The 14,554-nt window shown below is 40.5% G+C and overlaps 1 protein-coding gene across 1 annotated transcript; it reads right to left on the bottom strand.

The window, feature by feature from the left end:
• Window positions 1-1,180: 1,180 nt before the first annotated feature.
• cyb5r3 (cytochrome b5 reductase 3) lies at window positions 1,181-11,123 on the bottom strand. The gene is made up of 9 exons (XM_080887798.1): window positions 10,967-11,123; window positions 8,744-8,869; window positions 8,556-8,628; window positions 6,484-6,590; window positions 6,261-6,390; window positions 6,101-6,184; window positions 4,896-4,981; window positions 4,663-4,762; window positions 1,181-1,916 (listed from the first exon to the last, which is right to left on the bottom strand). The coding sequence occupies exons 1-9, from the start codon at window positions 10,985-10,987 to the stop codon at window positions 1,744-1,746; spliced, it is 900 nt and encodes a 299-aa protein (XP_080743924.1). The 5' UTR covers window positions 10,988-11,123; the 3' UTR covers window positions 1,181-1,743.
• Between the last annotated feature and the right edge of the window lie 3,431 nt (window positions 11,124-14,554).

Raw genomic sequence — 14,554 nt, 5'->3', positions numbered from 1 at the left:
GTGAGAAGTGCTTACATTCAAGGTTATGATTTTATTTGAACACATGTTAAAATTGATGCCTCACAGAAATCGAGTGAGGCAGGGCGAGCAGCATTTTTGTGTGTGGTGCTCACAGAATTGCATTTTGACCCAGTTGAGCGTTGTGCAAGCTGAAGGCTTTTTGAAAAATTACTTTCTTCAAATCCTGATTTGTATCCAGGCTCTCTGGGGCACCAATGCTGGACGAAGTGCTGTGGCTATTTTTTGGGGTTAACATTTTACTGTGAGCACCACCACCTCATAACAGATCAAGCTACTAGTATCTATGGATGTTAAGCTATGTGCTTACACTATCAGTTAGAACCGTGAGGGCACTGTTATGCTACAACGTGTGATATATAGACTGGGAATGGGGGAACAGGCACACCTGGCTCAAGGAAATCACTGTTCACCACTAAACTAGTAGGGATGGTCTTTTAAAAAAACAAACAAAACCCATTAATATCAAATGGTCTTCTCAGTCTTAATATATATTTTCCCAGCGGAAGAAGCACACCTAAAAACATTAATGACTGAGAGATTAGATGTTACTGTCAAATGGGAGAAATTTAGAAAGCCAAAGATGACTTTAGATAAAGTGAGTAAGCATCAAAGACTACTCGAATAGTTCCTGGAGACCAATATATTTTAGCCAGTGTATGCCCATGCCTACTAGCTTAGTAAAGAAGGACATTCTTTTTAAAAAAATAAAAATTACTGCTTATTTTTGTTTTCGCACAGTTTAAATAAAGGTCATGTGAGTTGGGGAGCCATCTGCTTCCTCTTGTTTACAGTCTAAGCTAATCAGCGCCTGGCTGACTGGAGTGTCACATTAACCGTACACACACGAGTGTGTTTCCCTGAAGTGTCCAGCTCTTCTGTTTCAGATACAGTTTAATGCAGCCTGCAGGAAGGCTGGATATTCAACTCTATTAACATCCGATCCCTGCCTCAATGCAGACTGCAGTCAATCTTTCCTTAAAAGAAAATGGACAAATCTCTGCTCACACATACCATTTGTGGTTTTATTCTGTTTTTAAAATGTTTTGTTAATAAATGCATTTCTTTTTCCCTGCAGAAAGTGTCTTCACTTAATCATGGTAGAAGCTAAAATCCACTTGTGACCAACATGATTCAGAAACGATGATCAAAACACCAATAGTTCAACAGCATTGTTGCTTTATGATCCATAAACACAAGCAGCCACTTTTTCCACACTTTCAGAAAACAAATCAGTAACCACGCTGTGTTTGACAAATCACAACGGAGCAAATACTGACACGTCTTGCGTGACAACAGATAAGCAACAGGTATAGATTTGTAACACGTTCCCAACACCCATAACGGAATAATCTATTATTCTGTATTGAAGTGAGTGATCACAATTCTTGTGGCGTGCATTCAATAAAATCTTTGCAGGTGTTTAAGGCACTCAGAAAAAACAGCCAGTAAACCTCGAGTCTTCTAGTAAAACCAAAGTGAAGTCATTTTCAAGCCAAACATCCGGAAACTTCATATCCTATCATAAAATCCTTATTTCACATCCCATTTCCCCCTACACATTCACAACCTCCTACCAAACATACAAGAATTGGTCCAAGCTGTGATTCTCTTGCATGATAAATATGTCATATTTAAATATAGTGCAATACCCACTGTAGATATGACAGCTTTAATGCTTTCAGGGTAAGGAAAAAAAAAAAAAGACAACTGGATGGACGATGTCTAAAATGTGAACCTGCGGCTGTCGGCATGGCCGACTTTATCCAGGTTAGGGTTGCAGGCAAACTGGATCATCGGTGGAGGTCCGCACATCAGGATGAGGGTCTCGTTGCTGGGAGGCGGCAGGTGTTCCCTCACCATGTCTTCACTGATGAAGCCTTTGCTGTACTCCCAGTCTGAAAGACAGAAAAGCCTGAGGTTAAAATGCTGCTCAGAATTAAAGGGTGCAAAGTGGGGCATTTTCAGTGTTCAGCAGCGACACCTACTGGTGACCATCTATAAGAGCAACTTTATCTGTCATATCATTACAGCCTGTACAAGCCACCACTCAGGCATACATTCAGATACAGTAACAACTGTGGTTATTGTGCTTGGTTCTTAAAAGTCAAACATAACCAGTGTCTAAGCAGATATTTACCTTAGGCTACGTTCACACTGCAGGTCTTAATGCTCAATTCCGATTTTTTGATCAAATCTGATTTTGTCTGCTTGTTCACACTACAAATAAAATGTGACAGCAAACACGCTCTAGTGTGAACGCTCAAAGCGGCCTGCATGCGCAAAAGAAGACGTCACACACAACACACTCTGTTTAGACTCAGACCAAACAATATTGTTTGACTGATGGCCCTTAATAATAATAATGGATTGGATTTATATAGCGCTTTTCAAGGCACCCAAAGCGCTTTACAATGCCACTATTCATTCACTCTCACATTCACACACTGGTGGAGGCAGCTACAGTTGTAGCCACAGCTGCCCTGGGGCAGACTGACAGAAGCGAGGCTGCCATATCGCGCCATCGGCCCCTCTGGCCAACACCAGTAGGCAAGTAGGGTAAAGTGTCTTGCCCAAGGACACAACGACCAGGACAGAGAGCCCAGGGATCGAACCGGCGACCTTCCGGTTACAGATACATAATAATGTAAATAACCTAATAATTATGCTCATTGCTGTTTTAGAGGAGCGGTGCTTCAAAGGATAGTTGCAGATTATACAGTACAAATAAAATGTTCACGTTTCTCCAACGTTGTCTTCCCAACAGTTTCACTGACATCTATACCGGATGGCCAGGAAGCGTTCGCGATGTCTTCTCCGGAGCTGATAATTGGCGTCTGTCTTGTGTCAGTGACGTAAAAGACGGATTTAATGCGACATGACCGTTCACACAGCAGTCGCTTTCTAAAACATCGGATATGTATCGGATTCAGTACCACATACGAAAGTGACCCAGATCGGATTTGTGCCGTTCACACTGTCATACCATGATCGGATATGGGTCGCATAGGGTCCAAAAAAATCGGATTTGATGCGCTTTCGCCTGCAGTGTGAACGTAGCCTTAGATGGCATTACGCTGGCCTCCAGTAACACCATGAGGAGTTTAAGTCATTTTTGATCAGGTTAGGTCCTTCAGCATGCACATTAAACATATATAAGGGACTGCCTTAATTCATATGTGCAATATTACTACAATTAAAAACATCGTCTCAGAGTAATTAAGGAAAGAAAAAAAAAAAAAGGCTGGACTATTGTAATTCATTATAATCAGGGGTTTTTTTTAAAGATGAAAAGCTGGATGCAGTGAGTACTAGCTGGGAGTAGAAGGACAGCTCCCTGTTTAATTTAAGATTTAAAATCCTTCTCCTCACATACAAGGTCCTGAAGCCTGATAGAACCTTATTAATCCTAACAGAGCTGCTCTCAGACTACAGGCTTACAGTTTCTAAAACTCTTCACACACTCTACTTTTAAGATTAGTCTTAAAACTTCGATCAAGCTTATAGTTACAGCTGGATCAGGTGACCCTTAACCTTCCCTTAGTTACGCTGCTGCACTGCACTGAGCATCATGTGGTTCTTCACCTCAACTCTTTTCACTACTAACTAACTAACTAACTAACCTATATTTTACCAGGATATTAAAAATGTAATCTTTTTGGTGCAAAATCAGCAATAATTATCCAAGATTTTAAAAAAAACCTTCCTGTAAGCCTGAGATTTTCCTTAACCCAGAAAATTCAATTAATAACATCACTGATTATAAAACGAATCAATATTTGTATAATCATGTTTCAATCTATAGATTAGTGGTTAACACATTCACAGGTAGCATGCTTGCTTGCTTGTTTTCAGTTCTGATGTTTGACTCTGCTGAACAAAACTACTAGCTTGATCATTTCTCACATTAAAACCACGTACTGGACATTTTTTTGTTGTTGTTAACTAAAAATGATTCTTATCCAGCAATGATATACAACTTCCTGGTGACAACAAATACGTGATCCTTCACTGCGACCAAAGAACATTGAACAATTTCTCATGCATAACCACAAATGAACCAGCAAACCTCTCGGCCTCGTTGTGGCCACTCACCCATTGAAATTTGCCCTCAGTGATGCTGGTGACCTTTTTCCGTATTTAGCCTGCGGTGATAACTGTGTATGAACTGTGATCGATTGAGTTTTTATATCAGAAGTTAAAAACTAGACCGCAAAAATTCAAAGAACACAGAAAAATTCAATCTGTTTTTGCACATTAATGTAGAAGTTTTGAAATGTAGGATGCATACAAAGTACATAAAAAGTTTAAAATTTGACTTTAGCCTGCTGCGTCACATTTTGAGAACGTGCAAGAGTACTAATACTTCATAGATGCTCTCACATTACAAGACATAATAGTCATTTTCATATGCAATTAACTTTCTAAGATTACATTCTTTCTTACACCTGTCAGGTAAACAGTCTGTCTTCAACCTGCCAATACAAATACAAACATCCATGTAATATCATGGACTGTGCTAGTGGGCGATTACTGCAGCTAATAAACCGGGGTAATGAGAAGATGTGTACAAAAACTGGAAATAGTTCCTGTCTGAAATAGTTAAAGTTCACATGTGAAGGTGGTTGCTGTTGGAGGACTCACTTTCAGGTGCTCTGTCGACGGTGAACCACAGCTTGAACCGGTCCGGGTGGCTGACCTGAATATCTTCCAGCTCCGGTCGCAGAAGGATGTCTTTCTCAGTCTGAACACGGGAAGAGACGATATTTTTAAACTACTGCGTGAACACAAATTTATACTCCAGTCCAGGTCAAATGTTATCACATAGTAAATATCCTCCTGACTGCAAACATTAGATTGTGGTTCATAAAACTCACCTGGTTGGCAAACAGCAGGTGACACACCGTTTTGTCATCAGGATCTTTCATTATTGCTGTGACGAGCTGCAGCATGGGAGTGATGCCTGTAATAACACCCAGCACAGGCTCAGGTTACATTAACAGAGCTCCTTTAAATACAGGGCTGTATGTGTGCTTTGGTCACAGTCGGACCTCCAAGTTCGATTAAATGAAATGTTTCTAAAAGCATAACTTTAGTTAGAATTTATACAAATTTACCAAACCTAAACCTCTCCAACGCAATTCAATTCAGGCGTTTTTATCAACTTAAAGAACAAAAGATACTTAAAAGGCACTTCGTACTTTAAAGTAAAGACCCTACAGTGTGTAACGCCTGTGTGGATGATGAGCAAACAGCCCAAATAAACTTTGGAACAAATAGAGCACAGAGGAAGGGGAAAAAATGTCATCGTATTTAGAAAAGGTTGTAAAAATGGCTTTTATAACCTTTAATGCTACATTACATGTCAGCATCTCCCAGGTCAGTGTTTGCACATTAGTCTAACATGTCTCTGGTTGGAGACTAGCAGAAGACAAATCTATTCTGGGTTGCATAAAAAAAAAAATAAAAAAAAATAGGCGGAAAAATAAAACAATAACTAAATATGTGGAACTGTCTGATGTGGCAGTAAGGGAGCAGACCAAAGAACGCTAAATTAATATCTTAAGAGATTTCTGTGGCACCAAATTCAATCCATACAAATGCCATTTTTTCAGCCGAGCACTGTTGGCACAGAGGTGAGCAGTGAGCCAGACCACTTTACCCAACATCGGGTTATGACTTCACTGATGCAGTGGAAACTTTGGCTCAAACACTTATCAGATCTGACATTCATACTCCCCCAATTACCTTAACAGTTATTATTTCATTACTGTGGCTCCAATGCAGCTGCCTCGCTCTCTCTGTGGTGGTCAATGCTCTGACCACTCTATAGTATCTGGTTGCATGAGTAACACCTACTCAACTTATAATATCTACAGAAACTGTCCACATGTCCAAATAACACTTTGTTGAATGATTTGTGTTGGAGTTTTGTAAAAATTTAGACATCAAGACTCCATCTTCAACTAATGATAAACACCTTTATTACTAATAAGCAGCATCAGCCCTAAAAACAAACACCACCTGAGTCAAACAAATGAAAAAAACCACCCTCGGTCCTGACACTGAACAGCTCCCTCACCTGTGCCTCCAGCGATCATGCCCAAATGCTTGGCAGTCTTCATCTCAGCTGGGGACTTTTTATCAGGCTGAATGGCAAAAACACCTGCAGATGCAAAGTGAGAGTATTAAACCAAGCTGATAAAGCTGATTCACCTACTGTGTTCAGTTATGCTGCTCACCTTTGCCCTTGTAAACGAGTAAGCCGCTGGGTCCTCTGAAGTCAATTGTGTCGTTGATCCTGAGGCTCTCCAAGTACTGACTCATCTTCCCGCCCTCTGGGAATTTTGGATTAATGTCTTTAAAGTAAATCTGAAACAAATGGAGGAATTCATGTGAAACAATCAACACCTTCATATATAAAAACTAAAATGCACATGAAAACAACCTTCCTTAAATCTTTACCTTCACCACCAGGTCCACAAAACCTTTGTCGTCATCGCTGGACACTGGTGTGTACGGACGGACGACAAGCTTCCCGTCTATCTTTGCCGAGAGATAGATGTGCTGCCCTGAAGACGAAAACAAACACGTACTTACCATCAACGTCACCCATTTCATACTATGTGACTCAAACAATGATAATTCACCATTACAGCAAGTATTTCCTGCTTTAAAGGCTCTGTAACTGTGAGAGGGGATATCTCTAATAGACCTCAGGATTGTGACGTCACCAATGCAATGCATTATGGTAAATGGCCTGTATTTGTATAGCGCTTTACTAGTCCCTAAGGACCCCAAAGCGCTTTACACACACTCAATAATAATGGATTGCATTTATATAGCGCTTTTCGGGGCTGTACAATTCCACTATTCATTCACTCTCACATTCACACACTGGTGGAGGCAGCTACAGTTGTAGCCACAGACTGACAGACAGAAGCGAGGCTGCCATCTGGCCATCACCAGTAGGCAGTAGGTGAAGTGTCTTGCCCAAGGACACAACTTGGGTCGAACCGGCAACCTTCTGGTTACGAGACGAACTGCCAACTCTTTGAGCTAAGTTATCAGTCATTCACACATTCACACACACTTGCAAGCCACATTTTAGCCACAGCTGCCCTGGGGCGAGGCTGCCAGACACAGGCCCTCTGACCACCAGTAGGCAACGGGTGAAGTATCTTGCTCAAGGACACAATGACAGAGACTGTCGGAGCCAGGGCTCACACCGGCAACCTTCTGATTACAAGACGAACTACCAACTCCTGAGCCACGATCGCCCCATTATGGGACTGAGGTTCATGCAACTCCAAGTTGATGATGAAATATATGGAAGCAGCAACAGCGTAACACCTCAGACACACAGTAGTCACCGTGGATACCTCTGACCGACATCGATGCAGAACAAAGGCACTACAAGCTCCTGCACCTGCTGCAGCACTATAACATGAAGTGCTGTAACAAAACATTGAGCAGTAATAAAAGACATGAAACTGCTTCACATCTGAACGACTTATTTTTAACATTCTCATCACAGTTTAGTCCAGCTACAAAACAAAGCATGCAGGGTTGTCATTACAGCGCAATTATAAATGTCAAATAAAAAGGTGTGCTTTATAAATGTGTTCAACACAACGTTGAAAAAGAGAAAATATTACAGAAAAGTATTAAATATGAACTCAAATCAATTGTATAGAGTGTCTTTAACCTCCTAAGACCTGAACTCTTCCATGGCATGCATTCCTAATTTCGCTTTGATATTTGGGAATATTGGGACCCGATGAATGTACAAACAAAGAATCACCGGATTTTAAAAAAAATTTTTTTACCCTATTTTTGTTTCTAAGAAAATTGAGAGCCACATATAAAGACATTCGTTTTAAATTTTGATAAACAGAGGCAGTATAATGTCCTCGTAAGTGGAAATCAGGCCCTTGTAGAGGAAAATTTAGTATTTTGGTCTAGACAACCCAAAATGTGATGTCCACATAATTGGATGCCAGGTTAAGAAGGTTAAGGGTAAGTGATGCATGTGTCACAGAGCCATGGCTCAGCAGCTGAGAGAGCATGGCCGAGTCTAACAAGTCTGAATGTGAGCTTGAAGCCATGCACAATTCTTAAGTTGTCTGAGGTTTAGGCGCTCACCACAAACAGCTTTTTTAACAAAACACTAGGCAACTTGAGAAACTGTACCTCCTAAAAATAAAGTGACAGTTTGTGCTCACATATCAGCCCCTCCTAATAACACTGCTTTGCCTTTTCGTTTACATTCAGTTTGTATCACAGGTTTAGGTGTCTTCCTCCTTATCATCTGCTGGCATCTAACTTCGTTTCGGTTTGGCATGAACTACGCAGAATGCATTGCCATTCCCTATCTCCAAATAGGCACTACATCAGCTGTTTAAACCGTCTGTTAACCAGGGGTGGCCAATCAGAAGAAAACTAGCTTAAACAGAGAAGGAAAGGAGCTAGAACAGATTTTGAGATATGCAGTCAAACCTCCGGCAGTGATGATATGCGTGAGTGCGCACACTTACCAATAGGGAGACCAAGGACGTGTTCAGGGGATGGCAGTGCAAAGCGGAACTTTCTTGTGTCATGGCTGACAATCTTTAAAAAAAAAAAAACAAGAAACAGACAGAGCAGTGAGCGTGAACGCATCTGCTGCGTTTGCAGACAAGTTTCATTCTGCAAGCACTCAAGTGTGCAGCGTTTGAGCGGTTACCTCTTTATCTATCAGGCGCAGTGCATACTTAATGTTGGGGTCCTCTAAGGTGATGGCAGGTCTCTTCTTTTGGAAGAGCAGCCTGAAGATGAGGTTGATGATGCTGTCAAAGCCACCTCGGATCAACTGCGATAAAAGGTCAAACGTGGGAGAATGACTCAGACCACCAACTCCTAGCATTAGCTACCAGCTGTCTGAGTACCCTGCGGGGCGTTGCCTGGATTAAGTCGGGTTTTTGTTTTTTTTGTTTAACACAGACAGCAACAGGGAGAAGTAGGGTTGCCAACTCCCTGAAAAATAAATAAGGGACACCTCGTGGCCAGGGCCGGGCGACCCAGTTGTCTTCACCCTTCCCAGTGTGGTGAATTTTCTAGCTCTTTTTTTGTGTGTGAAATTATTTTTTTAACCATTTGACTTGAAGTTGATTTAAGTAGATGCATATCCTATTCTTTGTGATATGAACACATGTGAAACAAATGATCATTTAGCCATTTATTTTTAGCTCAAAATGACAACATTAACACAATAAAACAGGTCTCTTTCTTGAACAGAAGCCTGTCATGCTTAACTTTTGAGAATATAAGTAAATCTTTCTTTAAAAGAACTCTGTCCTGCTTAACTTAAAATTATATAAATTAATAGAAAGCAATAGAACAAAAAATATTCTTGTAACAGTGCACATTTAGTGCATTTAGTACAATTGGCTTCAGTTGAGGTATTATTTCAGCTTTTCTAATGCTAATCAGCTGCTCCTGTTTGTAAACCCGCTTGTTCCCATGATTAAGCATCTTAACTCATCATCATTATTCATCTATGTATTACTTTTATGTATTAGTCATCTATTTGTTGTAATCATCTATCCTTGCAGTTGTTTATTACACAAAATAAGTTATATTATCACACTTCTGGCCACATAGCGCTGATTTTCACTGCACATGCCCATATTAACTTTTTCCAGCCAGGTGTTTTCCTTTTCCCATTCTTCCCTTTCTCTGAGGGGAACAAACATTGCTGCTCTAATGCTGGGCTCACACTGTGCGGTTTTAGGCCCATTTTGAGACGATTTTTGAGTCGTGCGACTGATTTGGTGATCGGCCCGATTTTGGCCTTCATCGTGCATCGTGTAGTATACGTGGGGTAACGAGAAGCGATTAACACCTCACGACCAGCTCCCGATCATCAATCGCTCGTGACGTGTCACCGCAGCCGCTCACACTGCTCACTCGCAAACACGTAAACGTCGGTGAAAAAGACTGAGCAGCACGGCTGTGCGGCGTGTGATCTGGACACAAGCGATGGAGGCACAACTTGTAGAACTTTGGAAAGCTCATCCGAGCCTTTTCGATGTGGCATCACAAAATTATCACGACCACAACAACCGTGAAAATAGTTGGATTTACATTGCTGTTCAATCACAGCTGCCTGATCAATGTTTTTCATTAGCAATTTAGCAAAGTTGATGGTGGTGGTGGTGTGTCTGTGTGAGTGAAAGACAGAGAGGGAGAGAGAGCGACAGATTTTCTGTTATAACCTTCATTTTATGGAGGCACAGTGTGAGCACTCAGGTCTCATCAGAGCATCGGGCGGTATAGTGTGAGACCCTGCATCGTGACCTACCAACTTCTAACCCCTGCGAGTCAATCGTGCAGTTTGAAAATCGCACAGTGTCTGTCCAGCTTTAGGTGTACTGTCGTCCGAGACTTGCACCGCAGTGACGGCGTTTGTTTCCCTGTTGGCCATGCTTCTTGTTGTGGTCATCTGTTGTCTTCCGGTATTTTCTCCGCAAGCGACCTTTCCTCGACCAATGAGATGAGCGGTAATCTGAATTGTCATACTCGAATTGTCATAAGTGTGCTGTCAGCTCATTGGTCACAAAGCAGGAGAGGGTCTGGGAATTATGTTTTCAAACAAAGCGTTAATTCCATAAACATTTATAGACTACTTTTGATTCTCACTGTATTACGGAACAAAGTGCGTCCCTTATTAGCTCAATACGGGACGTGTACTTTTGTTTCGAAATACAGGACGATTCCGTATTTTAAGGGACGGTTGGCAACCCTAGGGAGAAGTGAGTCATGAAGATTCCTGTGGGCAGGCCCGAAACAGCGCTCAGGATAACTTAGCTGGGGAAAAACTGAATGTTAGCGAATATTAACCGAGCTAATGCATGCAAATTAGCTGGCGTAAAAGCACCCTGATAATTTTCCATTGATGTATACTCACGCCAATGATGTAGGAGAGCATTTTCAGGCCGGGAGGACAAATGCAAAATACTTTGTCAGTATAGCGCGCACACCCCAAACGAGTTCAAGGCAACTAATTGTGACGGAGGTCCAAGCCGTCATGTAAGGCTGTCGAGTCAGCCAGGAAGGATAAATACATCCGGTTTTAGTTTTCAAAAACAAAATTCCGTTTATATGAAAATTAAACCCAGTAGGCTAATTATAAAATGAATGGTGGATATTAATATTTTGGTGCGCTTCTATGTGTATTTGAAGCTGTTTTATGTCAATTTCGTCGAGATTTGGACTGAATAAACGTACAGTAAGCATGTAAACACTCAGCTTCCGGTAATACAACGGGCTAACGTTCACTAACTTATCAAAGCCGAACCTCAAACGTCACTTCCACGTGAAAGACATGTATTTTCACAATAAAACGCTGAAACGATAATAATGATAAAGCATTAAACTGCGCACAATTTTTCTAAGCAAAAAGATATGGAAGCCCGTTTCCGCCACTAAAAAAAAAAAAAAAAGGATCCATAACGAGTTAGCGCTGCCAATCAGTAATCTACGTGAAGACGTCATTTCCATGTTACCCGGAAGCTGAAGCCCTCAGCTACAAATGCTACAGCTAAGCTACCGGTATTACATCCAGTCGTGAATGCACAGATTGCTGAGTGTTTTCAGCCTGGCTTCACAAATGATGAAATCCCTGTGTTATTAGCTGAATCACATGGTGTTACTATCAGCAAACATACTTTAATTTGTTGGGATCCGTTTTTGAGTGCGCGGTCCTGCGCCATATGCTTCCGGGTAACAAGAAAGCGACCTCATTCACGTATATTTTTGATTGGCAGAGCTAACTCGAAATTTTGAGAAAAGTAACTCGAAATTTCGAGTTATATTTCTCGAAATTTCGAGATAATAACTCGAAATTTCGAGAAAATAACTCGAAATTTCGAGTTATGGATACTAGCTTTTTTTTTTTTTTTTTAGTGGCGGAAACGGGCTTCCATAAAAAGAGAAGCTAGAAGAGAACAAAACAAAACACAAAACAAGATAATAGCATCCGAAGGAGACTAATCAGAATTAAAAAGTGTGGCTTTTGGTCATACGGCAGCAAAATGAGTTTAACTAAATTGATTAGTTAAACACAGAAACACAAATGACGACTTTATTATTATCCTAGTTTATGTATGCAAAATGGATATTAACCCAAACCTAGTGAAACTGGTTAAACTTAACTAAATAAATAAAAAAAACCGAAAGCAGAATACAAAACTTTCATAACTCTGCTATGTAGATCTCACTTCCTCTTTTTCTGTTGTTCACGTTTCATGTAATACAGTTATATCAGGTGCTTATCTGTATTGTGCATCTGTTTATTTCCTTCTGTAGCCGTCACACTTGACTTAATCTTATAGTGAGCTGCTGCTTTGAGGTCAAACATGCATCCTACAAACACTAATCTTTCCATGTGTTGCCCCACTTCAGGCACACAAAAATCAGCCAATATTAGGATGGATTAAGAAATTTCTATATGATGCAGTAAAATTGCAGATATGATGATGGTTGATGATGATTTTAACTAACTGATTTTAAGTAGAGCCATGAACATGAATAATGTTACGCTTAAGCATTATTTACAAGCATAACAAGCTTTACAGTGCTGTGAAAAAGGAATTTTCTATTACCCCCCACCCCCCTTTTTTTTGCATATTTGTAATTCTTATATGTTTGAAATCATTAACCAATTTTTTTATGTTAGAGAAAGATACCCAGAGGGAATACAAAATGTAATTTTTTATTTCATTTATTGAGGGAAACAAAGCTTCTAAACCTACCTGGCCCTGTGTGAAAAAGTAATTGCCCCTCTTGTTGAATCATGAAGAGACTGTGATTATCCACAGCTTTTGGAAAACTGAATTTAATTTCACTAGCCACACTCAGGCCTGATTACTGCCAGACCTGTTGAATCAACAAATATTTTAAATAAAACCTGTGTGAAAAAGTGAAACAGACTACATGACACCAAAACACATCCTGTCACAATCTAAAAACAGTTGAGAAACAAAGACATTTCTAAGGTTTTGGGACTCCAGTGAACCACAGTGAGAGCTGTTATAGACAAAAAGCAAAACTCAGAACAGTGGTGAACCTTCCCCAAATTACTCCAAGAGCTCACAAAAGACCCCAGAACAACATTACAGAACTGCAGGTCTCACTTGTCTCAGTTAAGGTCGGAGTCCATGATTCAACAATAAAACAGAAAAAAATGGCATCCATGGGAGAGTTCCAAGATGAAAACCACTGCTGATCAAACGGTACATAAAGGCTCATCTCATAGTTGCCAAAAAAAAAAAACATCTTGATGATCTGGGAGACTTTTGGAAAAATATTCTGTGGACTGATGAGAAAACTGAACTTTTTGAAAGGTCTGAGTCCTGTTACATCTGCTCTAAAACTAACACAGAAGAACATCACAGCAACAGTCAGACATGGCGGTGGTAGTGTGATGGTCTGGGGCTGCTTCGATGCTGTAATTGATGAAACCATGAATTTTGATCTCTACCAGAAAATCCTGAAGGAGAATTTCCGACCATCAGTTTGTGTCCTCAAGCTGAAACACACTTTGGTTATGCAGCAGGACAACAATTTGGAAAACACCAGCAAGTCGACCTCTGAATGTCTCAGAGGCTGGAAAACCATCCGTGATTGAATTAAAACAATTCTGCAGAGAAGAGTGGACCAAAATTCCTCCTCAGTGATCTGAAAGACTCATTGCCAGTTATCACAAACACTTGATTGCAGTTCTTTCTGCCAAGGATGGTGCAACTAGTTTTTAGGGTTAGGGAGCAATTGCTTTTACACACAGGGAGGAAAATTAAAGGTAATAATATATTTAATCGAATAATACAACCCCAAAACTAGTGAGAGTGTTTGGGCTTGACTATTTCACTCAGTGTGACACGGTTTCAATAAAAAGCTGCAATAATCTGCCAGATGATGCAGATTATTGCAGTCACATATTTCAGTGACTTAAAAGGCAGGTTAAAAGAATTCAATTTAAAATGACAGCACCGTGCTACAGTAAAAATTTCATGGGACATGTTTTACTCTCAACATCCAAATGAGCTTTATTTTACAGCATCAGCAGTAGCCTGAGATCTATAAATCTCCGCTCCCCAGCATTCATTACCATCCGAGCATCACATCAATGTGACATCATATTTTAGTGGAGGACAAACTCTTGTCCCCATTATGTGGCTCTGCTGCACATAAGTAAATATTCACTAATAGAAATTGATCTGTACCTGAGGCAAAATGAAAGAAAGAAAGAAAGAAAGAAAGAAAGAAAGAAAGAAAGAAAGAAAGAATCTTTTCTTATTAGTTTTTTTTACATCTGGTACACAGTGGTGTTCCCCTGCGTGTCCTTCAGATGGCAGTAGTGACCTTTTTAACAGGCTGCTGTGTCTGATTCAAAGTGCCATCATTAAAATAGGAATTTGTCATGCACGTCAAGCATGCAGACGCCTTTCTTTCTGAAGTGAACAGTTTCTTGCATGAGCAGTGAGTCACACTCGTG

This window comes from Rhamphochromis sp. 'chilingali' (genome assembly GCF_963969265.1).
Source record: "Rhamphochromis sp. 'chilingali' genome assembly, chromosome: 7".
Classification (NCBI taxonomy): Eukaryota; Metazoa; Chordata; class Actinopteri; order Cichliformes; family Cichlidae; genus Rhamphochromis; species Rhamphochromis sp. 'chilingali'.
The sequence above is the reverse complement of the archived record's forward strand: the minus strand, read 5'-3'. Positions and strand labels throughout refer to the sequence as shown.

Coding starts and splice junctions, on each gene's coding strand:
- cyb5r3 (XM_080887798.1), bottom strand. CDS start 10,987: ATGCTCTCCTACATCATTGGC. Junction 6,391..6,483: donor TTGTGGACCTGGTGGTGAAG/GTAAAGATTTAA, acceptor CATTTGTTTCAG/ATTTACTTTAAAGACATTAA. Junction 1,917..4,662: donor CGTCGACAGAGCACCTGAAA/GTGAGTCCTCCA, acceptor TCTGTCTTTCAG/ACTGGGAGTACAGCAAAGGC.